This window comes from Homalodisca vitripennis, chromosome 4, assembly GCF_021130785.1.
Source record: "Homalodisca vitripennis isolate AUS2020 chromosome 4, UT_GWSS_2.1, whole genome shotgun sequence".
Classification (NCBI taxonomy): Eukaryota; Metazoa; Arthropoda; class Insecta; order Hemiptera; family Cicadellidae; genus Homalodisca; species Homalodisca vitripennis.
Window position 1 is genome coordinate 106,329,637 of NC_060210.1, and position 26,517 is coordinate 106,356,153.

At 31.9% G+C, this 26,517-nt stretch overlaps 1 protein-coding gene across 1 annotated transcript; it reads left to right on the forward strand.

Annotated features, from left to right (window-relative positions):
* The first annotated feature begins 17,372 nt into the window (after positions 1 to 17,372).
* On the forward strand, positions 17,373 to 25,800 carry LOC124359909 (mitochondrial import inner membrane translocase subunit TIM14). The gene is made up of 4 exons (XM_046813041.1): positions 17,373 to 17,556; positions 21,254 to 21,388; positions 22,310 to 22,420; positions 25,263 to 25,800. Exons 1-4 carry the CDS (start codon positions 17,554 to 17,556, stop codon positions 25,368 to 25,370), a joined length of 357 nt encoding a protein of 118 aa, XP_046668997.1. The 5' UTR covers positions 17,373 to 17,553; the 3' UTR covers positions 25,371 to 25,800.
* Positions 25,801 to 26,517: the final 717 nt, after the last annotated feature.

Consider the following 26,517-nt stretch of genomic DNA (forward strand, 5'->3'; position numbering starts at 1 on the left):
AATAATGGAATTTTTATTCTTTTGAAGGATGGCTTAATAGGAGACTGAGAAGAAGCATTTCTCATCAAAGTTAATAAACATTTGAGTTATTAAATACAGTAATAGTCTACTTTTATTATTTGTATTAAATTGGTGAAGCTCGATTTTTGAATCCAAGAACAGAAAAGACATTTACTAGATGATGAAAACTTGAATATTGGATGACAACCAGAACTCTCAGATCTGCAAGGATTACTACTACCAGTATTAAATCTACACTAAGCCGACAAGGATGATTAGAAGATGAATAAGTGTCAATGGAACATACAAAGTAAAACTGGATTTAAACTCAAGTAAGATCTACCCAATTTATGATTCCAAATTTTTCAAAATTTAAACCTATTTTTGTATAAATTCAAATTTAACATGTACCTCAATTTTTCCTATGTTGGATATAATTTTTTTTATGTGCCCATGGCAGTATAATCCACGAAACCCTGTATGTGACAAATAAACTCAATAGCTGTAGATGGAGCTTATATTGGTCACTGTTAAATTACATTAAACTCAATAGCAATTATTGTAAATCAAACGTTTATTATATATTTAAATCAATAGCTAGTTAAGCAAAGGCAAAGTACGGGTTAAATAAATAAATAAAGCAAAAAAGATAAAATTTAACAGTACCATAAAAAATCGTAAAAATAAAACGTATTAATGGAACAGAAAGAAATCCAAAATCGAGGTTGTTTCATTTAGTACGAGCTTCTTTTGCAAATATTTTAAGTGAGGCCAGAACGAAGATAAGAGGGGTCACTGACTCGACTTCTCTCGGCCACGTCCTGCCCACATAATTACCGCCAGAACCTCGATCTCTACAAACCTGTACACCCCGACGTAACTTTTGTTCTTTTACATTTGAAAACCATTTAATTGATTTCCCCAAGTAAGTTGTATAAAAATTGAGTTTCGATGTCTACATAATAAAATGGGGATATTAACTGCATTATAGTACTCTAAACAATCAATACATTTTTATATTAACGAGAAGAATACTTATATGCTTGTACTTATACACCGCCGTAAAGTTCAATAAAATGTACTTACGTAAGACACTACAACACAGATAAAATTATCAGTGCTGAAACACTTCTTCTAACCAACCTTACACAAGCATCTTTACGTTTGTGCACAGTAGCAAGTTACGAGATCGTAGATCACTCAGTATACGCGTCCGTAGAGTGGAACACAAACACAAAAATGCCCACTTGTAGATGTGAGGTTATGTAATACCTCAACCTTGAATACACAAAGCCGGTCGCTCCGGTCCTGACTCGGCAAAGTTTTCGACCCGTTGCCGTAGTGATGCTGAGTCAATTATATGTACTGAGACGTGACAAATTTACTGATAATGAACATTGGTAATGCACCAAGAAATGTAACTGTTTTGAGAACCAAGGACCAAATAGCATTGTACTGAATATAACTTAAGTTTTTCGTGAAATTCATAAAGGAGTTTCTCCAAAGAAAAAGATTTTTATCGTTGCAATAGGTTTGATAAAGATCGCAATAGGAGGTTACGGGTAAGAGTCCAGATTGTTAAACAATACATGTCCGCAGGTTGTTTTGTACCTTTATACACCTAAAACCAATCGTCAGAGACGTAAATAAAAATTTTATCAGCGCCGGTCAATGAGATAAAGAGCCATTACTTGACTGAAAATAGCGAGTTTCAATCAATCTCTTTGTCTCGTAGGCGGACGAAGGTATAACGATATTACAGCGTCTGGCAGCTACTTGACCTAAAAAATAGTACCTATTAAAGATGCATCGTTTATAATTATTACCCTGATAACCTTCTTATTTCAACCCCCACCAAAACTAATGCAAATAATGATTGCTTTCTTTTAGGACAAATTTACTTACTACTTTCACGAAAATCTACTGCACTTTAAATTATGACAGTAGTCATGTCTTAACTGTTCTGAAAATAAGATCGAAAGTTAACCCGTTTCTCCAGTTAATTCTCTTCTTAAATAAGAATATATATATATATATATATATATATATATATATATATATATATAAATTCTAAATAGTGTTATTGAATTGTCTTATCGAATTCCACGGGAAATGTGATCCTGAACATTACTAGCTTCAATACTGCCATCTTGAGACAGAATTAGACTAAATGATAATTCCGCCGCCTACTAACTGATACAGAATTTCAAAACATTCTAATTCTATTCGGAAATCTAGAGAGAATACGTGTGAAAATGCCAAATATTGGCATGCTCTCTCTTATTTTTCACATTCCAAATCAAGACGAGCCACCAAACAAAATCCAAAACGAGGCTAAAACAAATCGACGACGAATTGCTTTACTACGCACTAGTAAGTACACCATGGTGCATACGACAAACCTGCTAGAGACGAATTACCATTGAGAAACTCCTAAATCTGCCTCAACGACAAACAATGACATCTTATGTAAAGGATGTTCAATATAAAAGAGAATTAGGGACAAAAGGAGGTTTAAATAATTCGTAGTTGGAGAAATAACAAAATGAACCCAATGGGAGGCCAGTATTATGGAAACAAACTCAAAAACTAAGCCTTCCATACAAAGCCTTGAGATATTGGTATAATATAATAATATAGGACTAGAGATTAAAGATTTAAGTGAATTATATTAGCACCTTGATAAGTACTAAAACCAGCGAAGCCCATTGGGTTATTTGATGATACTGTAGTTATGTACATTACTTCATCTTGAATTTAAGTAAAAGTATTAGAATGTTTTAAGAGATTTGAGATAAAAGAGAATAATTAAAATATTGTGAGAAAGTCTACGTCATTGTAACATACGTAATATACATGACATAACGCCCTTGACACATAATAGTCTGGTTAGATCAGACATTCCAGAATCTTAGACACATGATTGTTTAAAAGCTCAACGACAAATATATGCTTGGTTGATGCTATAAAATTGATGAGAAAAATGTGGCCAAATAGGTAATGTAATTCATTCTAGCTAGGAGCACAATACTTTTTCAAAACGATTCTGAGAAATGGGTAATCCAACAGTTAAAAGAGTCAGAAGCTCGAAATGAGGCGCTTCAGGAATACAAAAAAAATGTAAGGTTTGAAAGGGAAACCCGAAGAACACGGCATTAGTTGTATATATTTGATATTGCCTCAGATCTGTCGGAAATAGATTACCTTGATGATAATTCGGACTGCATAAATAGCACTAAAACTACGAGGTTAAGCCTTTGAGTAACGTGACAACCAACATGCCTTTCAAGTCATTACATTTTTATACCAAGTTACATTGGGTATAATAGAAAAAATGTAGAGATCGAAAAAATCGTTAATAATCGTTATCGTTATAAAGGGTTAATTATTATAATGTTTCTATCACAGTTGTGTTGATTTTTTATATAGTACATGGATGAATATTCTTTCTCACCAAAGCCGCGTTGACAAGAAGCCAGTAGATAAACAGGTAAGTTGACGTATATAACCTACATCGAGTAGACAGCACTGCCTGTTAAAATAAAATCAAGTTGCCAGAAAATCCAGCTGGTTGGTCAACCTGCTCAAGCAGCAGACTATCTGCCCACCCCCTCACCACACACTGCCTACAAAACGGACTAGCCTGCCTTCTTCTAGCGGTAATGGCGTCGTCTGGACGCGCTGTCTCAAGGAGACTGGCAGATCAGGTTGTTTAGTTTACGCTGAACCGAGGTACAGTTATTTATTTATGTATAGTTCTGTGTACGGAAGAAAAAGAATGGGGTTTACACTATAGTATATACACTATAGTATATATACATAGTATATACACTAGGGTATATACACAGAACGTCCTTACCTGAGTGCCCCGTCAAATGAGTTGTACAAAAACAAATCAGCCCGGGAAACAACACTACTTGAAAGTTCCGATGCCATGATTCTTTGGCTTGAATCCCATTTAAAGATGGAGACTCTAAGAGCAATCTACATGAGTTAGTAACTACACAGAAGTGAAGGTTGCCACAGCCAGAGCCTACATATGGACGGGACAAAAAAGAACAAGACCACTAATCATGCCTCCGACCACTAATGTTGCCTCCGCAGGCTACTTGTGTAGTGTCAAGTTACCTGCCGGATTAAAGGCATCTTGTCAACACGTTTTAGGAATGAATACACATTTTTCATTTTTCTTCTATCTAAGTTCGCTAAGTTAGTGTTACATGAAAGCCTTTAACCCTTTGACTGATCAACAATTTTTTATTTTTTTTTTCCAAAATTGATATGATTTTTAACAGGGTTATCCCCTTAATTGATAGGCTAAAATTAGCTTTTTTGTAGTGTTTTACTAGATAATTTGTAGCTTTATTATGTAATATAATAGAAACTTGAAAGTAGTTTTGTTCTTTAGACATTTAAATGGCCTATTAGGAAAAAATATAAAAAAGCCAAAAAAAATTACTTAAAAATATTTTTTTTTTTTTTTTTTTTATTTATAAAAAACGTTTTTTTTTCTTACTTTGTCAGTAGTAAACTAAAATAATTTTTTGAAATTTCTTATTGACAGTAATTTATTCTAAAAGTACGTATTATTGTCAACAAATCCAGAAAATTTGAAGCATATAAGTTAAAAAATGCATGACTTATTGGTAAAATAATAAAAATTTACTTACAAGAATTTGAGGCAATCTGTTTGGAAATCTGGAGTCAAACACATTGAATGTTCTATATTAATCAAATTTGTTTGTGAATCCTGTCTTAAAAATACACTTTATTGTCAAAACACAACACTAATAAAAAAGTTATTATTTACAATATTTACAGTTTTTTAGTTTTTATAATTTCAGTGGCAAACATGCTTGCCGAGGCATTCAGCATGTACACCAAGACCACACCTTACACACACTGTCCGAGACCTCCGCTTCTTTCCTTCAGGATGATTGTCACCTGAACAGGTTCGCCACAGTTTTTCCTTCTTCTCAGGTAATTCCTGAGTCCGAAACCAATTGATGGACCATCACCACCACCCCGGAGATTTTGCAGGATTTGCTTACTTGCAAGCCATTCCGAAGAAAGATCTCCTATCACTTTCATGAACTTTCAGCCCTCTTCAGTTGGCCTTGTGTTGTATTTAACTTATTATTATAAATATTATAATAATAAGTTATTAAGTTAGTTATAGTATATTATAGTTATTAATAATAAGTTATAAACTTACTATAATAAATTTATGATGCAACAACGATATATCATTGCATATCAATTTTCACCCGAAACATCAACAACGATATATCGTTGTGTATCACTTTTCGGTAAATTCACTCACAACGATATATCGTTGCGTATCAGTCAAAGGGTTAAACAAAATTCGGTTGGTGTATTTTTATGAAGGAAATTTATATTTTTTTAAGTAGTAAAATATTTTTTCATACTTGTAGAAAATTACACTAAGCAAAATGACTCTTTAAGACAAAAATAACACAGTTCAAAGATTTCCAAAATAATATCAACTACAGTGTACCTGTAGTAATTAAAAATTACTATGATCGACTATGATGAATAATAGCAAGTAATCAGGTACATGTGAAGGAGAACATGAGATATAAAATTAAAATCATCACACATGATACAAAGAAGATAAAAATACTATTTACAAAAGGTAGGAATTATGTTACGATCACTGCCTAATCCTTCTTAGAAGTCTGCTAAAGTGAAACCCAAGCTGTATGGCATCCTTCTTCACATTTAGAGCATAAACTTTATAAAACCTAGATAACATTTAATATGATTAATCCTATTTTTTTGTCAGAATTATAGCTCTTTAAGGTGACATCCTTTAAGATATCAATTAGATAAACAATTTTATCACTCCATGAGTAATTACAGACATATAAAGTAGGAATATAACACAGTTTTTTATACAGGCCCTAATAAAAACAGATAAACCTAAAAACGTTTTTATTATTCAATATAAATTATGACTTTAGAGAACAACTATTTTGAAATGATTTATGATTACAGAAAATTAATTTTTGATGAAATATTTTTTTATTAAAAGTACATGTTTTTAAATAAAATATCAGTTAAGGAAATTAACTATTTTTATGTAAAAAAAACATACTACTCTCTCCAGTCATGTTTCTTAATACGTTTTTGTGAGTCTGACAAAAAGATAGCCTAAATACTACTTCAAATTCCTACAATTCTTTATGTAATTGATGTAAAAAAATGTAGTAAATGTACTTGACATTTTAGAAAATAAGCTAGAAAAGCCAAACCTATTACAAATAAAATAAATGTTAACATTGAAAAGAAAAAAATTCTAAACTTAAAAACTCATTTCAGAGGAAAATTATATTTAAAATTGATATACTTTTAAATTTATTTGGACATAACAAATAGTTTTAAATAATTGTGAAGGCTGACAAGACAAATTGAAGGTCCAAGAACTAAGTTTTAAAAAGATCTTAATCATTTCCTGAATTAATAACACTCCATCAAATGCTAATGATGGTAAAGAAAATTATATGCTACATAATTAACAATGGTCATAATCAAACAGATTTCTCCAAGGAGTAACACTAACAGTAATAATAAAGAAGCTGAAAACCATGAAGAAATAAAGAAGAGTTCTCAAAAGAGGTTGGAAATGTTGACAATAAAACCGGAACAATCAGAAAAATTGTAAAATTCAAAGAAAGTTTTAAAGAAAAAGTTGAAAAATATTTGAAAAGCATTTAACCAAAACTTGGTTGGGAGACTTCATGCACAGATGATTAATCAAGACAATGTTGAGCGGTTATCAATCCACCACAAGACCGATCTCATCAATGGTCCTTCTTCCTGTTAGTGAGATGGAGATGGACCATATCATACAAGATCTTAAACCAAAAAGTCCTATGACATTAACATTCTTATGGACTTTGCATATCTGTGTGGCTAATCAAAAAGTGCTTTAAACATATTTTGACACCAATCACAAAATTAATTAATCCTTTGTTTGGACAAGGAGTCTTCCGGTCTGTATTGAGACTGTCAAAGTTGCAGCAATTAAAAAAAACTATCCTTGCATCTCACGCAACTAACATCCGATTTTCTATTCTTCCCATTTTCAGTAAAATTGAAAATACTTTCATCGCACAATTTTTAAAAAGTCTTGATCATTTCAAAATTCTATGTCCTGAACAGTTTGGGGTTCAGGAAAAACAAATAAACTATATCAGATCTCATTCACAATGTTTTCGATGTCCTGGAAAGGAGAGAACATGTGCTAATCATATTTCTCAACCTTTCTAAAGCATCTGAGTGTGTGCATCATGCGACATTGTTACACCAGTTGTGGTATTCGGGGTTTGCTGCATGATTGGCTCTCATCCTACCTTACAGATAGAGAGCAATGCGTGTAGATTGAGAATGCACTGTCAGGCACAGTGAAAATACCCTATGATGTCCCTCAGAGATCAATACTGGGGCCAGTACTTTTCCTCATTCATGTCAACATGTTGAATTCTTCATTCATTCAATATGCTGACAACACAGCTCTCTGTATTAGATCAAAAACCAAACACGATCTTGAAGTGGTCGTTCATTAAGCTTAATTCATGGTGAGGTGTGTGAAATATGATTTAGTGCATCAAAACAAGTTTTACGAAGCTAATTATGTTATAAAAATGTTCGTTATATGTTTGAAATGTATAATATATAGTAATACAACATCAACCATTATTTTTAATATTTGGAGCGTCAACACTCAATTAAGCTTTTAATAAGGACAAAATAACATTACCAATATGAGACTCAACGAAGTAATAAATCAGTTATAAATTATAGATCACCTACCATCCATTCGCATATCAATACTTACTTCATGGAAAACGTTTACTTCAAAAAATTAAATTTAAGCATAATATTTATTTGTTACTTTACTTTCTAATACTCACAATACTTTTGTAATATACTAATTTGGCAACTTTATAAATGTTAATAATTCTACTTTATAAACTAGTTTAGGACATTTGAAAAATCGTGACTGTATATCTGTCCATACATTATCTCGATATCCCTTTTGAGAATGAATATTTTAATAAGGAAGAACTACCTCCTGCTAAATTTGGCTAGTAAAGGCTGGAACAGAGCTAAACTCCCTTCTTCCAAGGTAATATGATTTATATAGTGCCCACTATCCCTCCAAATGATGTATGTAACATGGGGTCCTACCAGGAAATGGCCCGTGTCATTAATATTAGGATTATTACATTTCAAATCAACTAATGAATAAATGATTTTAGACATTGACCAAGACTAGCTAAAATGCAACCTTTACATTTTTCTGCATTCTGGATAATGAGTGAGAAGCTTTTAAAAATCCAAAAACAAGGCCTTTTTGGTCACGTCTAAGTATTTCTTAAATTAAGTCACAAAAAGGTTTTAAAGCTAAATAGTTCAATGGCATTTATGGTATTCTTTTCTATTTGAAATGTTCTTTAATTTGATATGCCACATACCTATGCTCCTTACATTTTGAATGTTTATAATCGTCCCAGAAACTATTTTGCATACCACAAAATATATCCCATATATATATTTAGAAAACAATCTATGTTAGTTACACTAAGATATAATGACTACATATATATAAAATTCCAGAATGGGTTCTTATTAAAAAAATATTTACTACTGGATTACACACTGATTAGGTGTGAGTTGCCATTGCTATATTAAGTAAGGTACTTGTTTTGCAATTAGTTAGGTGATTATCTCCTTTAGCAAGTTAGTGTATAGCATCTAATTTGGTTAATACTTTTAAATTTACGTAGGAAAACATTTTTGGCTATCTTAACACTATATTTTAAAAATAAAAGTACTAACCCTAAGCTTTTATTGCAATATATTGTTACTGTTATGGAAAACTATAAAATTAAAATTACTGAACTCTTTACACTAATAACAATTACATACATAATTTCATTTAGCAAAAATGTATATTTTTCTAAGTTATTTTTCCTAAAATTTCTTTTGATTGACAAAGCGAGCAAGCAAAAGCAAGCATTTTTAACCTCTTCATAACCTAATTATACATAACTCGAAATCAGTTTTACTAATATTCTCAGAGGATAAATTATTGTTTTGGATGGATTTATTGATCATTTGGCCTTTTCAAACCAGCTTAATATTACCGCCAAGACAGTGGCAAGCACTCTTGGAATGAGATGTTGCAAAGAACTAGCTTCAACTTAAGAATTTTGTTGCATACAAGCATAAATTCAAATGCAACACAGCATATTACCTACAGTAATGTATGTACATAGCAATGGCAAGTCATACCTAAAAAGTTTGTACTCAAGTAGCAATTTTTTTTTAATAAGAACCAATTTTCATCCCATTCTAAATTTTAGTATGTAACTAGTCAGTTGTAGTGTAAATACCATAATTTTTTTTCAAAAATAATATTGATTTTGGAAGGTAAAAAACTCAAAATGTATAAAGTATAAAGTCATTAAATATATCAAATTATGGAGCATTTCAAATGGAAAAAGAATACCACATATAGAGCTCTTTAGCTTCAATAATGTTTTGCTAAAATGTTTAGAATATACTAAGACAACCAAAAACAGCCTTTCTGTGGATTTTTTTAAAATTTCGGTTCACACAAAAACCAAAAAGTAAACAAATGTAAAATTGTTTTAGTAAGTTCAACTCCATACGAAAAAATCATCAACACCTGAGAGGGCATGGTCCAGACCATGGTTGATTTGACTTGGACTGGCTCATTACCCACCCAGAAATTTTACTACGAAAACATTGCAAAAGTCCTTTAAGGACTTAGATCATTGACAAGTTTCCTCAGATTCTTGACCTAAGTGATAAAAGGATGTATAATAGAAAAACAGGATATGTTTGTCAACATATGTTTGCAATTGAAGGAGAAGTGAGGAATCGGGATTTCAATTTTTTAAACGTAAACAGTTCAAGTTGTGTACCAATTTCAGAGCTAACTATAGTACAAAATCATTTTTTGTATTTTAATCATGGTAGGTCTCATTTTTTAAATTGTATTAATACACATAAAGACATATTACACGTATGCTCTCCAGCCTCTTACTGGACGCAGGTCTTAAACAACCAGCCAAGTTTTAGTTTTAGACATTTGGCAGTGTTTTACATAAAAATTAATATCATTTTTACTTAAATCTAGAATTTGCCTAGTTTTTTTCTAAAAACCCTTATAAGAAGCCATAAACCTGTTAAAATGTTCCACATAATACATTTTTTAATGTTTCTATTACGATTTTTTGTTTGACTGCATAGAAATTGAGTATACAATATATTTCTTCTACAACCATTTATTGATTAAAACAATACATTTATGTACCAATAAAAATACATGGAAATAACTATATAAGTAACATCTCCATAGCGTACGTTGATTCACTATATTACAAATTTATAATTCATACAAAGACCAAAAAATAATCCTTTTAAGATATAATTTAGTCTTGAGCATTTATAACATAAAATGCCTTGTATTATGTGCACAGCACTAGAAACATCTAGTTTATTTTATAATTTCATTAGATAATAATTGTATCATATAAAATAAGAGATGTAATTTTAATAAATATTTTATAGAAAATAAAAATAAAATAAACTTATTAACATTAGCAGAAGTGAGGAGGGTTATTTATCATCCCAGTAAATATGGCTGATGACATTCTAGTCAGGGTCTTTGAACTTACAGGTTACACGTATTATAACATTTTTTACAATTATCTGATTCAAATTTCAATTGTTCTGAAACGTATACAAAAATAGTTTAAAGTAGTAAATTTATATAGCTATTATTATCATTGGTTTAAAAATTCATTACCGAAAATACAGTAACCCAGGGTAACAAAATCCCTCTCCCCACTTTCAGAGAACAATTAGGCTTAGACCCCATGTTAAAATTAAGTTAATACCGGCTTTTTTTATTTATTGATCAAAATATAATTTATTATACAATACATTACGTTTGTAAACACTGGTAGAAATTGTAAGATTTTATTTATTTATTTATCATCCTGATCACAAAATTTTTAATCAGATTTTTTTCAATTAACTAAAATGTTATATATTTTTTCATTTCACTTGACGTGTATAGGAAACAGGATTTGGTATCAATTTACAATAACGTGACCATGGAAAGGTATGTTCATTTTTTTTTTACTGAAAAGTACAATTTTTCCTGAAAACAATAGTGAAGAAAAAAATTCGTCGGCAACGAAAATCAAAGGAGTTAAGATTTTTTTAAATCCTCTGAAAACTCTGTTTTTGACAGTACCTCTGGCAATTTTACTGAAATGATGCTGACTAGTACATTAATCCTGTCAACGATGCCTGCCCGCTGCGCACTGCTTGCTCTTTTAGAAAAAAAAATTAACTCGAGCTTGCAAAAGTCGAATCCCAGATCACGTGATGCCCCTGATCCTTAACCCTCCAAGTGTTGTTCGACAAAATTTTGTCGGTTATTTTCCATCCTTAACGCAATAATGCCTGAAAGGCATGAATATAATACAATAATATAATTTCCCCCCAGTTTATATGCACCTGTGATAATAATACTTGGCTATAAATACCCAACCCATGAAAAAAAGTCCATTTTTCATGGTCACGCTATTGTAAATAAATACCCAGGATTTATCCGGATATTTGCCATACATGTCACCAATAACATTCACAACAATAACTGAAATCTGATCTCTTCTTGCAGCTCTTGAAACGTAGTGTTGTAGTGTTACTGATTTATCATATCACTAAACAATGGCAAATATCTGGAAAAAATCCTGTTTCCTACACAATCCTTCTATCCTCAAAAACAAACTTCAAACCTAAGGTGTAAATGAACTGAAGCCATAATTTTAATTACTTAATATATTGCAAAACTAGCTTATTTAGTATAATAACATAGAATCAAACAATAGTAAATTTAACATTACTCTGGATTCTGGAGTCATAGGCTATGACCTTTGAATCCTTTATCCAAATGATGCCTGTTCTAGAGTAAGCAAAATTAAAATGTTAGGTAACAACAGTGCCCAGAGCTAGATTCCCACAGATATTACTAGAAATTAAAATTCAACCATGTACCAAATGACAGTTTACTTGACTAAATAAATCATCTAATAATACAGTTTATGCTGAGGAAAAAACATTTAAATGTACTTTTAAAAGAATTCCAATATTAAATATTTTAAAACTATTCAATTATAAAATTGAAGTTATAAATTTGTGCTGAATGATTTAACCAACTTATATTTCAAGGTAGTAGATCTAAATTAAAATCACTAGACTATGAAATAAAATAAAACAATTAATTACGTTTAAAAATTCACTGCCGTGTTTTCTTATTTTAAAATCAATATTAACTTATAGTTTTATGTTCCGAATTGAGCAATTTAGGCAAGTATTCAAATGATTTATTCAGCCGATCTACAAACTGTAATTAAAATTTAAAAATTAAAAGGAGAATTAAGAGTAACAACTTGATAGTGGAAGACACCTGACAAATGTTCTGTCTACAGAAACAACGAAAGGAATACGAATATACAGTTTGCCGGTTTAAAATATGCGTGTGTACTTACGCTGGGGATATGAATCAATTCTCTCGTCACCCAGTCTCCACCACACTGCACTAACTCTGTTATATAGCACGGACTCTATAAGAGTACTAACCTCACTTTATCTCTTAGTCCCTAGTGGCTGATTTCTGCCTGCTGATTCTGAACTGAACCAGCTGTGGATTTAAAAGAAAACAAACTGAAAATAGTAATAGCAGAGAACAGCTGTTTTAGTTTGTTGAATCTAGGTGGCATAGATATATGTGTATGATACTAGGTATAACAAGAAGACTTCAGTATGTCAAACGAAACCATTCTTTAATTTATGAACGAAACGAGGTCAATCAGTTATAACCTGATTAAAACAACTGTAGAAATATCTAGCCAATAGGCTCTACTATAAAAGTAATTCCACGGTAACTGAGCTTCTTTCAGCCATCCAGAATAAGCATACAAGATCACCGAATCCTTTTACAAGGACTTTTTAAGATTGGTATACACGAGTACACCAACACAGAGACAAGCTAAGTGATAGTAAAATACCATTCAGAATACTTTTGTTATGAACCAGTTTTACTACTATCAGCTGACCAGTTCATTGGTCAAGGCTCCATCAGAAAAATCATACAAGGTCAAACATTTCTGGAAAGTTCGTTGCTTTTAAAAAGTGTACATACAGCGGTTAAACTCTTTTCTTTTATATATCAGGTTGCGAACTTTCTAAATTACCTCTGTCGTTAAACCATATTATCGGATCTTCTAGGTAAAGTACCAGCCTAAAGAGCATCAACTTCAGAAAATACCTTCATAGCGGTCAGTGTAAGTGTACTAATAAAGACTCCAGTAAAAAAAGAAAAAGCTTTGTTCACAAAGAGAAGAGATTGTAGATAAGACTGTCAAAGGATTTAGCGAGACACTTGTTGAAGTGACGAGGTTAAAAGTGTTACATAGCATCTACAACTATCTCTATGCACATGTAGCTAAATATGGTATTAATAGCGATATTATTAGAAGATTGGCCAGATAGTATTTAATGCATTCGTTCATAGGTATGCTATACAAGATAAAGTGTGGTTAGAATAATTGGAAGGAACCTATAAAATGAATAAATATTCACAGACTACTGTCCATAACCAGAGTGTATGTGACTTAGAGATCAAATACTTTCTTTGTTTGAAGTTTGTTTTAGATGTTGGAAAGGATTGTGAAGTAAACATGATCTTTCCGGACATTTGCCATTGCTCAGTGATATAATACAATCAGTAACATGACGATTCAAAATATAGAATCTGATTTCTTCTTCAGGTAAATGACTAAACTAAGGTTAAAATAAACAAAACATACCAGAGCGTTGTGTACGCAACGCATACGTTAAGAACCACAACAGCCATGCTGAGTGTCTATTCCATGCACGCTAACTCTAAAATATCCATTTAATAAAAAATAAACACTAATTATTAAAACTGAATTACAGAATACAGGTCACAATAGGTCCGCACTCACTGGCCAATCCAACAGAACTAATAAGAGGCCAATAGTAAATGGCAGAAACAAGAGGGCGGCAAAAAGGAGGGACGAGAGTGGTACGTTTTTATTATTGGTTAATGCTAGATGAACTTTGTAATCTTTTTTGTGCTTTAGGTTTTATTGCTAGCTCCTTTTTCAGAATTGGCAACCAAAGCGGCCTAATTTTTTACTGATTGTTTGACTACACGGTTGGTTTTCCAGATTAATTTAAATATTTACCTATATCTTACGGTCAAGTATGTTTTGTTTACTTTAACCTAAGTTGTATTGCATTAGTTTAGTCATTTACCTGAAGAAGTGATTAGATTACAGATCTCGAAACATAGTGTTATTGATTGTATTGTATAACTGAACGATGGAAAATGTCCTGAGAAATTCTGGTTCCTTCAAAATATTTTCGTCCAGATATAGCTGTAGCATTCTTGTTCTGTACTAAATATAGCTCTTCTGAATCATATATAACTCATATGATCTTGTATCACTTTACGTCATTCCAGATAATGTTATTGTTTACTGAGTGGATAGGAAAGCTAAGATACCAACTTTACTAAGAGAGAGTGCATTGTTTCTAAGCCGTCTCCAATGATCTATTTTATTTTGTTCAAATCTAATCTAGAAGAATCCCCTGTATTTAGGTTAACATGCCTGGAAACAAGAACTTTTCATTTAAATACAATAATCTCTATTACTCTGTTTGTCCTAATGTCAATAATCTCGTTCTGGTTTCAGTTTATTACTATCTTGAAAAAATGTTGGGGAAGTAGTTTATTTTTAATACAATATTTTGATGATAAACGACTAATGCTCCGAAAAGCCCAGTTAGTGAGATCTTTTATTTTATTTATTTGTTTAACGGCATTGCCATTTTTACAGTGCTTACAAAGTGTGGTGCACAACAATACTATATAGTATTACAATACTGTTTACATGCCTAAAACAATATCAGATAATAAATAATAAATGCTCCAGTATCCATACTTACATACACATATATATAACCAAATAATAATAATAATAGATAATAATAATATATAAATATAAAATAATAATATATAGATGGATATACCCATGATATATAGATAATAAATGAATACAACATGTACATGTATATACTTACATACGTAACTAAACAACCAACAATAATCAATATTGAATAGATAATGCGCATAACAACAACTACTACTACTACTAGAACAATAACAAGAACAACAACAACAACAACAACAATAATAAATAGTAATAAAACATACTTTTCTTGGCATATCAACATTTGCTCGATTTAACAACAAATGTCAGAAGGTTTGAGAAAATATTTATCAGTGTTGAATCTGTGACGATTTTAAGCTAGGATTGTAACTATAAATATGTTACTATGAAAAGATATAACGATATAATTGTGTTTTGTCCAATTTTCAGTTTAGCTTTCGAAAAGGTAGGGACACCATGAGTGCTATAAACGAGCTTGTTCACCAAATAGCTTATTCGGCAAATGTTGTATGTCTTTGAGAATGAGCTCTTTGCAGAGACTGTTGTAAGGTAACACAAGACTTAAAAATAATCTGTCTGTCTATGTATTGAAGGTTGAGCAAAACTTTGATGAGTCATACGGTGATGTCAGAGTTTGCAATAAGAGTAATGTAATTAACAAGTATAGCATCCAGGCATTTAATAAGAACTTAATCGCCTGGCTCTTGAAAACCCCCTTTTACTTTTTGAATAACTTCATGACATGGCGAGATATATCCTTTAAATATAATAAGTTATTATTGTTTTGTTTATTCATTAAAATTGTTTATGTTGTTACGTTCAGGCCAGCCAGCATTGTTATCTCTGTGCCTCATTTATTCATAATATTTTTGTGACCCTCAGCCATATTTATTCGTATGCCTCTTTTAATATTAATCTATTTCTTAATTTTTCTTGTTGTTATTTATTTGTTGTTTTAATTTATTTCATTGTTAAATACTGACTACCTGTAGTTCTCATTGCCACCCGTTTAACTAAGTTCTTGGTGTCCACTTATATAGGGACTCCCACGTAAAGTATCTTTTAAATCAACTTATGGTACCTGTCTTCATTTACCTCCCAGGAAAGTCTCGAATTGTTACAATGGCTTGATGTTTATTCAAGCTTCAAATTAGATATGACATACATTTTGATAAGATCTCATAAAACTAGCAATACAATGGTTACGCTGGACGTTTTAATGGTGTTATATGAAAAACTCTTCCGAAAACTCGCTCTAAAACACATAATATATCCAATAAAAAGTGATAATCTGTGTTGCCACACACCCTATCAGCATGAAATCTTTGCATTGTACTGCCGTTAATCTAACTCTTCATGACCGAGTATTTCAGTCATTAAAGATGATCGAGCAGTGTACAGTGTACAGTCATTTCCATCATGCTTTATTAAAGCTGGACTGGACATTTGTTTTCTTGGTAATCTCTATTAAAGCCCACTTTAACTTTGTTTTTTATCAATTAAAATCTTATTATACTAAAACCTTTTTCTCTTTATATAGGCTATTTTTATAAATATGAAAGATAATACCCATGAAGAGGTAATTATTTTTCAGATACCCCAAATGGTTTTCAATAAGTTTGAATTCATTGCTTAACTAGACGCGTCCACTTAATAAAAATAATAAAGGTCTAGAGCTACATATGATTATGCTCTTAATTCTTGCTGATAAAAAAGGTTAAAGTTGAGCTGGACCACAGTTGAAAATAGTATTCCAGAATCTTGGAAAGTGGTTTGAAGTCTAAACAGACCAGGAAGAATAAGAAGCGTAAGACTAAGGAATCAATTATACTTAATAACATTTTTACAAAGTATTTTAATGGGAAGTTATGTTGTTTTAATATTACGATGATGTTTATGAATGATTTTTATTTATATATTTTGCGTGTACAAACCTTTTTGCTCAAACATTCTTGCAATTACGTATTATCTCTTTTTCACTGAAATCGATCTATCCATTCACTCATGCATTCATTCATGCATTACTGTTTTGTATTAAACAAAAATGTATTCTTTCTTAAGTATAAAGTGATATAAAAGTTTAATTTTACTACTCATCTTAAAAAACTGAAACATTTTTATTTTGACATTATTACCCTCTTTATAGTACAAAAGCGTGAAAGCTTATCAAGATTATTTTGTTTAAATTGTGTAGCTATCATGTTTATAATCTATAACTGTCTTTAGAAAAAAGGAAAATTATTTTTGTACGTTATAGTTTATACTTTTCCTGTTAAGTTATCACATGTGCCGCCTCTGTCTGCTATGTATATAAACCAATTGTAGTAATATTGTCTAACCTCCAAAGAAAAGATGTGCTAAAATTAGTTTGTTTTGACTTTTGTCGATGTAATGTTCTATTATAATTACAGGAATTGCATAACATTTAGTAAATAAATCGCGTAAAATGGTAAGTAATAGTGTTCCATTTTTTTACATTCTATTAAATGAAATATTAGTCAACAAAGTACAAGACAATGGACACAGTTTACAGTAGGATAATGGTTGTTAAATAAATATTATAAAATGCATTGTAGCGACCTAATAAAGTAGAATATTCAACTTTTATATCAAGTTGTGATGCTTGCAACTCAATTGTTTGCTTTTGTGAAAACCTTTTGAGAAAACTACAATTAATGTGAAGTGGCTAAATAAATATTTACACGTGTTTTCTGTATATTGGTTTCTTCAAAACAGTTTGGGTAAATATTAAGATCAGCGACTACCGCTCCAATCGCCGTAATTTTTGCATACTAACACAGGTTAACGTAATTTCACCGAAAAAATAGTCCCGATTTGGATAATCATCATCCGATTGTGTTGGTGGCCGCTTATGATACTGTAATGGCTGTAGTATAAGTAACGGCCACGATGACAATCATATTGTCATATTTCTGATTATCTAAACTACTGAACAAAAAATAATCCAAGTGTCAAACCGAATTAGGTATGTTATAGGTATTACAAATAATAGTATAGTTCAGCTATGGTTTTATATCTAAAAAGTAATAATTTAATAATGAATTAAAAACTGTCTAATGGGTCCCCAATAAGGAAAACCTCCAAAAATAGTGGCCTCTGGGTAATACCAAAGTACCCAATTTGGTAATTATCATATTAACGGCCGGGGCGGAAAAATACGAGTTTTGCGTTAAAAACTTATTGGAATCGTCATATAGAACAAAAAAGTATAAGGTTTGATGGGGTGGAAATGAGAAATAACAAAGTTCTAGAAAATAAAAAATTAAATAACTTTTCAGTAATATCTCCATGTTCTACATCCACGTCTAGCGTCACGTGACCTTTTGTGGCCAATTGATTGAACCTCGTGATGACGTCATCGGTCGCGCCGCCATCTTTGCAAACGTAAATGAAAAATAATACAGAAATGAGCAGAATTTTTATCAAAATAAATGTTTTTCTTAATTTCGAGAAAAAAATTAATTACGAGTGCCTCCGGCCATCAGCGCGGGCTTCGGCAGCACCTTCAATAAAAGAAAAACATCCCTCGAGATAGTACCTATCAGTAAAATATAAAATACTAGAGGGGTTGATCAAAAATATAAATTGAAATGTAATGCAAAGGCAATTATGTAAAGTTAAAAAACTAAATAAATCATGAAAAAACTCAAATATATAGATGGATCAGAGAACACATACCATTAGTGTGTTGGCAGATACAGCTGAGCAGCAGCAACAAAAAAGTCGTCTATCACAACGAAACGACAAAGTCTCCCGGTTTAAAAACACCACTCGACCGACCGCACGACGAACACATACACTCATTTTTAAAAATTCCATGTTCAATTAAAAAAGAGATCATTTCGTTTCGGTTTAAAACGTACGTAAACTCTTTACGTGCCCTACGAAACACTCCGACACACACAATTCACTAGGGTTGGTTGAAGTAGTGGATGGTTGATTCATCATTGTAAACGCACTCACTCAATCCGACCTACTGAACACGATATCTTGTGTAGAACTGACCCATGCCCCGGAGAACTCAGATAACAGGTACGTTATCAGGCTGCTATCAGTCCCGGCCGCAGATAATATTCAAGTAAACAGATTATCCAGACACAGCACACAAACTGAACATTAAAACATTAGGAACTTAACCACTTATCACTATACCCCCTAAAATCATGTTATTTGTCATTTGCACCCCATAGTACTATATATATTTTTTGTTCAGGAGGGTGAGCAGAATACGTTGGTAACGTCAAATTCGTGATTTGCCGCCCCGGCGTTTAATCTTACTGGTACGCCCAATTTTATTATCTACCTTGTAAGTTTTATTTTAGTGACTAGACAAAAAATAAGTTAAACACGTTCGCCGTTGTCTACTGTCTGGACAGTGGTATATCCAGTGGCTAAGCTGACAGTTGCGCTACGAACATTACACCCAAAAAGATTTTTGTCTGTTAAAAAATATGGATAGAAGGATTTGTATCAAATTTTGTGTGTAAAATGAAATAAAGTGTAACAAAGTATGAACAAGTATGGAAATGTTAAGAAGGGCCCGTGGTGAGTCTGATAAGAGTTTACAAGTGTCAAAGACATTTCAAATTTGGCCGTGGAGACGTTGAATATGATGAACACTCTGGACACCCCAGGACATCAATAATCAATTAAAAAGTGGAAAAAAATTGTTATAAACGATCGCCATATTACCATCAGAGAATTCACTGATGATGTCGGCATGTTAATTACTCATACCATGAAATTTTCTCAAACATTCTGGATATGAAATGTGTGGCAGCAAAATTTGTTCCAAACTTGTTGAATTTTTATCAAAATCGGCAGTGAATGGAAGTTGCTCAGGAGTCAATAATTGAAGTCAACGATAATGCAGAATTACTGAAACATGATATAACAGATGACAAACATAGGTTTACGGATATGACGTCGAAACTAGGGCCCAAGGCTTAATCATCCTAATGGAGGCATTCTGGATCGCCAAGACGGAAAAAGGCTCAACGAGTGCAACCGATTAAAGATTCTTCTGAGTGTTTATTCCATGCTCACTATGGTCTTTGATTTCAATGGCGTAGTGCATCATGAATTCTTGGTACAAGGTTAAACAGTCAATAAGGAGTATTACCTGCAAGTTCAACAGTTTTTAAGTGAAGCAATCCAAATAAAAACACCTGTATTTGTTACAAAATGATTCATAGTTTTTGCACCATGACAATATATGGCTACTTAGCACCTCAAATGATTTAATGACATCAGGAGACAGACAAACCTGTAATAAAAAACTGGAAACCATTTTGACTACATCTCTGACAGAACAAGGCAACTCTCTGACTTCAGGAATCAGACAAACCTGCAATAAAAAACTGGAAACTACCATGACTACATCCCTGACAGAGACTAACAGCTCTCTCACTTCAATGCATCTGCTCACTCTTTGTTGCTTGTTAGTGAAATTTTGGCCAAAAAGAGTACTGTAACGATGCCCCAGCCTTCATATTCTCCAGAAATGGCTCCACCTGACTTTATTTCAATTCCAAAAATAAAGAGAATGTAAGGACCATCGGGCACTTGGGTAGTTGGGCGTAAAAACAAGCATAGATGTAGTTTTAAAAAGTGCATCGCTGAAAAAAATTAAGGCTATCCCAAAGATCGAGTTTGAGAAGTATTTCCAGGATTGGAAGAAGCGCTGGCATATATCTAATTAGGGCTTGAAAATTATAACATTAATGTACATGAATAAATAATTTTTTTTTTTAAAGAACATTCCTTTTTCGTTTAAAACACATCTTGTACTTATAACAAGAAACCCATAACAAATAATAAATTGTAAAGCTGACATTAGTTTTAAAATTGTTAATAAGTGTTATTGAAAGTTGTTCTTTGGCTATTTTTAATTCACATAGTAGTAGGGTTTATGCGTTGACTAGGCCATATTGTAAACTTGATCCAAATGTTATTTTTAGATTGCATGGTCAGTGTTGTTAGAGTAATGACACTGTTACATACTTGAGTAAACTAGCCTTAATGCGCATAATTAGTAACAAGTTGAATGGAAGAGTTTTAATCAATAGCTAGCTAATACATTGCAGTATAGAGTTGTAATATAAATGTTGTTAATTGTGTTGTAGAGTTCTGGTTTGATACTGGCGGGCCTAGGGCTTGCTGCTGTCGGTTATGTCGGCCGCTACGCTCTCAGAGCTGCTCCTCAGATGTCTCAGAAAATGGCTGAAGCTCTCAAGGCATTGCCTAAAATAGAAGGAGCTGTAAGTTTTCCTTATATGTATGGTTTATATACCTATATATTTTTTAAGTATAAAATATATAGAATAGTTGACTCTTATAAATTTGGTAAAGAAATAATGTACTGTAAGAAATCACAGCAAGTTCCAGTCATTATCAACCTATCAATATTTATTTGGCTGTTCATAAATGGTAACTTGTAATTAATGTTTTATTTACCACATTCATTTTTACGCAAACGAAGAGGATAAAACCTATTGATAATTGTACACTGAATCTCCTCTTTTGAACAGTTCCAAAATTATTATTTTAGTGATAACTCTGCTTTATTTTATTAAATTAGTAGTGAGTAGACCAGTACTAGGGTAAAACTTCACTGAAACACCAAATAAATCTTGCACATTCAGATGAGATACACAGCCAGATGGGTGGTTTAACAGTAGGATGTGGTGAAGGCAGTGGTCAGATGTCTGGTTGACAGTGAGTGGAGGGGTCTCTGCTGTGCCATGTCATTGAGTTGGCAACAGTGGGCCAAGACAACTTGTGGCAGGAACCAAAAAATCACAAATCGTGCACATAGCGTTCAATATGGCGTTCACTGAAAGTGTCTGAAGTAATATCTAAATTATCTTTGGATTTAGTTTTCCAAAGTTACAATTTTTTATGCTAGTAGTTTTTTATTGTTTTTTAATTTACTAGATAATGACTACTAAGACTTTTAAGGTTATTGATACATAAAAATTATTTTCATTTTTAATTAGAAATAATGCCATAATAATGTATGATAATATTCATACATATTTTAATGATAAATGCTGTAATGTACTTTGTAAAATATATAGAGGAACAATAAATAAATTGCATGGCGTTACATAAATTACTAGTAGTTCGTGTTAATATGTTACAAAATTTTTGTATTAACCATGTGATTTCTTTGTTTATAGAGTTTTGCAAATAGCAAGTATTACAAAGGCGGTTTTGAACATAAAATGTCAAGAAGAGAAGCAAGTCTGATTTTAGGTGTTTCACCAACTGCAAATAAAATCAAAATCAAAGTGAGTAACCACTTGTATTTCCTGTTAATTTTCAATGGGATACTCATGCTTTATTAATATGGATTAAAGTAAATACTTTCAGTGTAGCTATTGGAGTGACCATGCTATTAATTTATGATGTGGACATATTCATGTAATTGGCCCTGTACTGTTACTGTTTACATTTTACTATTATCCAGAGTTTAAACTTACTAACCAGTAGGCAGATATCTTCATGCTCACTGGGACAGCTACATTGAAAACGATGTACAAGGGCTATCCAGAAAGTAGATTACGTTTCGCTCTGTAGCCACTAGGGGTGGGGCAGGACTATCACGGCCATTTTGATGTCAGGGCGATTCTCCATTCAGTAGCTATCTAATTCAGTAGCTATCTAGACATTCTAGTTAGAGGTTACTGTCACTCCTTGTGTTTTACAATAGTGTTTTAAAATCTGTAACGCAATTGAAAATCCCACGAGCTGTGAAGTGCAGTCGGTAATACAGTTTTTGTTAGTTAATCACAATAAACCAATTAAGAATTATCACCAACTCTGTGAAGTTTATGGGGATGATTTGATTACTTAAGGTGGAGTGTGTCAATGGTGCATTTGGTGTATAAACGACCGAACTAATGTGCATGATGACAAATGCATTGTACAGCCAAGCATTGTGACTGATGAAATTGTCTATAAAGTCGATAAGAAGATTAAAGAATACCGCTGATTTACAATAACAGAACTCGAACTTAGTTTTTCTCAAATTTCAAGGAGTTTGTTACACAAAATTGTTATGCAGAAGTTAGGTTACCATACATTTTGTGCAAAATGAGTACGAACATCTTAAGAAAATTCCATAAAAATCAGATTATGGCTGCTTCATTAACGTTTTTGAACACTTACTATAAAGATGGTGGACTCACTGCTTGATCGAAAAATTACAGGAGACGAGACTTAAGAAATACGTGAATTACAAAACCAAATTACAGTCGGCACACAACCAAAATACATAAATAGCACATACACTCCCCCAAAAAACTAAGGGAATGCATGCAAACATTGTTGGCACAGAAGATAGTGTGGACTACCTGGTTGAAGTCTCTGGCAGAATTTTAGGACACTGAAATCTCAAAACTTTTTCACTGCTAAAAAAGTGCCTAAATCTACTTTCTGGATAGCACTCGTAACTTTTGCAAAGTATCCCTCTATTTAACATCTTAATTTCTCTGGGAGCTCTTGTTAATATGATGTTATATGTAACCCTGTACTTCAACTAAAATTGCATCATGCTTTACTTAGTCAGTTTTTGCTTAATTTAAAGTTCACCAATTTTAGAAATTTTACAATATTAACCTCTTAATGGCCAGATCTCAGAATTACCAGAACTCAGAGTATCATCCCAGTATATTTACTACCAAGAGGTTATAAATAACAGTTCACCAGCTCTGTATTTTTTTAACCTATAGTGTAGAAAGTGGATTAGGATTTCAAAAACAAGAATTCTGTGAACCAGTTTAGGACATTAACCCTTTGACTGGTGGGATTTTTTCAGTAAGAGTGCCCTAAAAAGTGAGTTTTTTAAACTTTTGATTTGATTTATTTGAAGTGATTTGGGTTTACTGCAGTAGATGTGTTATGAAAAATATTCAATTAAACAGTTTTTAAGTTTTTTTTTTTGTATTTATACAGAAATTAATTTAGTTATGCACAAAAGTTGTTATATTTACAAAATATGAGAATAAGATTAAATATTCAGCATTTTCACAAACAAACTAAGGTACAAGTTACCAAGTCTCACAGTACACAAGTCTCCTCAGAAATTTGCCATGGTATGAAAGGCGCGAAAACAGTCGGACACACAAAGCGGAAAGTCTCAATCCCGGCATATCGTGTCTTGGCACCGCTGCTCACTGACGCTGGTCTATCTGCACACGTGGCATGCTCTCTTCGGCTTGTCCTTCTCATCTGTAGCAGGGATGGTGGCGGGAAAAGGGAGAATGCCGAGCAGTAAGTGTCAGGGGAGCATCTTAGCCAAAAATTCGTTTGAAAGTCTTTCTCACACCATTTTACGTAATCAGTAATTACACAAACAAGTACTCCCATGCACATGAAATTATGTACACACGTTAATATTTCTAGCCAGACTATTTAAAATAAATTTCCACATGCCACATTTCTACACCAAAATTAATTTCTGTTCCAGACGTATGTCTTATTGTTTCGGGTTTATTTTAATTATGCAGTTAATAACATAATTGTAATATAATTCAGATTAGATCCGCTAAGTACAGATCTGTAGTTTTAGCTCACACAAGTAAAGCACACCAGCTGTGTGTATTTATCTGAAGGTTCAGATACTAACAAAACTGAATGGTGGGAAAAACATGAACCACCTCTGCCTTTTACTGTTCTGGACCAGAAAAATGAACACTAGCAGTTTCTGTATACCTGCAAAGATTAAAATTTTGTAAAAATTTGGTATACAGTATATACAAATATTATACACAACTTTAGGGATAATGTTTAGTTAGAAACGTCATTAGTTAGAGGCTCTTATCTAACTTTCATATCCTTGGGGTATGCCCAATGAGAAAGTAACTTATAGCCATTACAGTATTCAAGATATCCAACGAGTTTCTTGTGCCCAGTTTCATATCCAAAATACTAATTTTGTTTTAAGGTTGTTAAAGATTGAGTAATAATTGTTAAAAATGAGATCAATAATAGTTAGTTATACCAGCCTACACAGGTTCATGGTCATGTAGGCTACTGTATGTGGGTACAAGTGCTATTTACTCTTAAAAGTTTAGTATATTTTCAGATAAATACTTTTTTTTTTAAATTGAATGCATTCCTATGTTTCAGGAAGCACACAAGCGAGTGATGTTAGCGAATCATCCCGATAGAGGAGGCTCTCCTTATATAGCAGCGAAAATAAATGAAGCAAAAGATCTTCTCGAAAAAGGAAAATAATTTTAGTGAACTTAGTATATAAAATTTGTAAATTTAAAATCACTAGTTCTAGCTGTTTGTATATTAAAACAAAATTTAATATACATAGGAATCTTTGATTTTAAATAGTGACATCCGAAGAATTAAGAAACTATCAAAAAATGATTATTTTTTAAATTATGTTGTCACATAATAAATTATCTATTATTATTGCTATTACAACTACTACAGGTATTATATAAACTTATCAAATCTTACTACCAGAGTAATTTATTATTCCATTTACAAATTGAAATAAAGCTTACATGCCTATGAAATTAACTTTTCAAAAACATCGTTATAGACTGAATTCACTATTAGAATTAGAACCATTTCTGTAAATATATAGCTTTTTAGTGTCTATGCAAAATGAAATTTTGTAGATGTGAATAAAGTTGTCTATTTTTGCATAGTTGCCATGAAAGTTATTTTACCACCTGTGTATGTTTGTTGAATGTGTATTACTGTTAAAACCAGCCATAAGGATTTTTATTTATTCGTGTATGTTTTGCACAGGTATTAAGTATTTACAAGTTGAATTCTAAATCACATATCCACCCAGCTTCAGGTGTTGCAATCCATTTGACTGAGAGATAAACTATGTACAGTATTATTAATAAATACAAAACCAGTGATGTATGTAACTTTGTATTTTTTTTTTTTTTTTTTTTTATTATTATTTGTGTCGGGATAACTAGTAAGTTTATACATGCTATAATTACCCATATGAAGATTTTTTTTCCATATTAAAACTATGTAAGAACTATCTAGAAGATTAAAAGTGTATATTGTATCTTATATAAATTGAATTTAAAATAATCAATTCCTAAATACTTTATGTTTTATTATTAAACTATAAGTTTGGAATAACCTTTAAAACATAAGTTTCAACGTAAATATTAACAATTTGTTATAAGGACTAAAGTGGTTTTTGTTTAAGTGTAACAACCATTTCTCAACTGGTAAAATTCTGCACAGTCGTATTTAGGGGTAATCATTGAAAGTTTTTTCCTCAATGCTTGTATATAGAGTAGTACACATAACAATGTTTAATTGAGGAATACAGCGATAAACTGTTTCGCTATCGCAGGGTTAAAATGTACTCGGATACTACATTTGTCCAGTGGTA

Excerpts from the sequence above, each read along its gene's own strand:
- LOC124359909 (XM_046813041.1), top strand. Across the intron at positions 21,389-22,309 it reads TGCCTAAAATAGAAGGAGCT|AGTTTTGCAAATAGCAAGTA; the intron begins GTAAGTTTTCCT and ends CTTTGTTTATAG. Across the intron at positions 22,421-25,262 it reads CAAATAAAATCAAAATCAAA|GAAGCACACAAGCGAGTGAT; the intron begins GTGAGTAACCAC and ends CCTATGTTTCAG.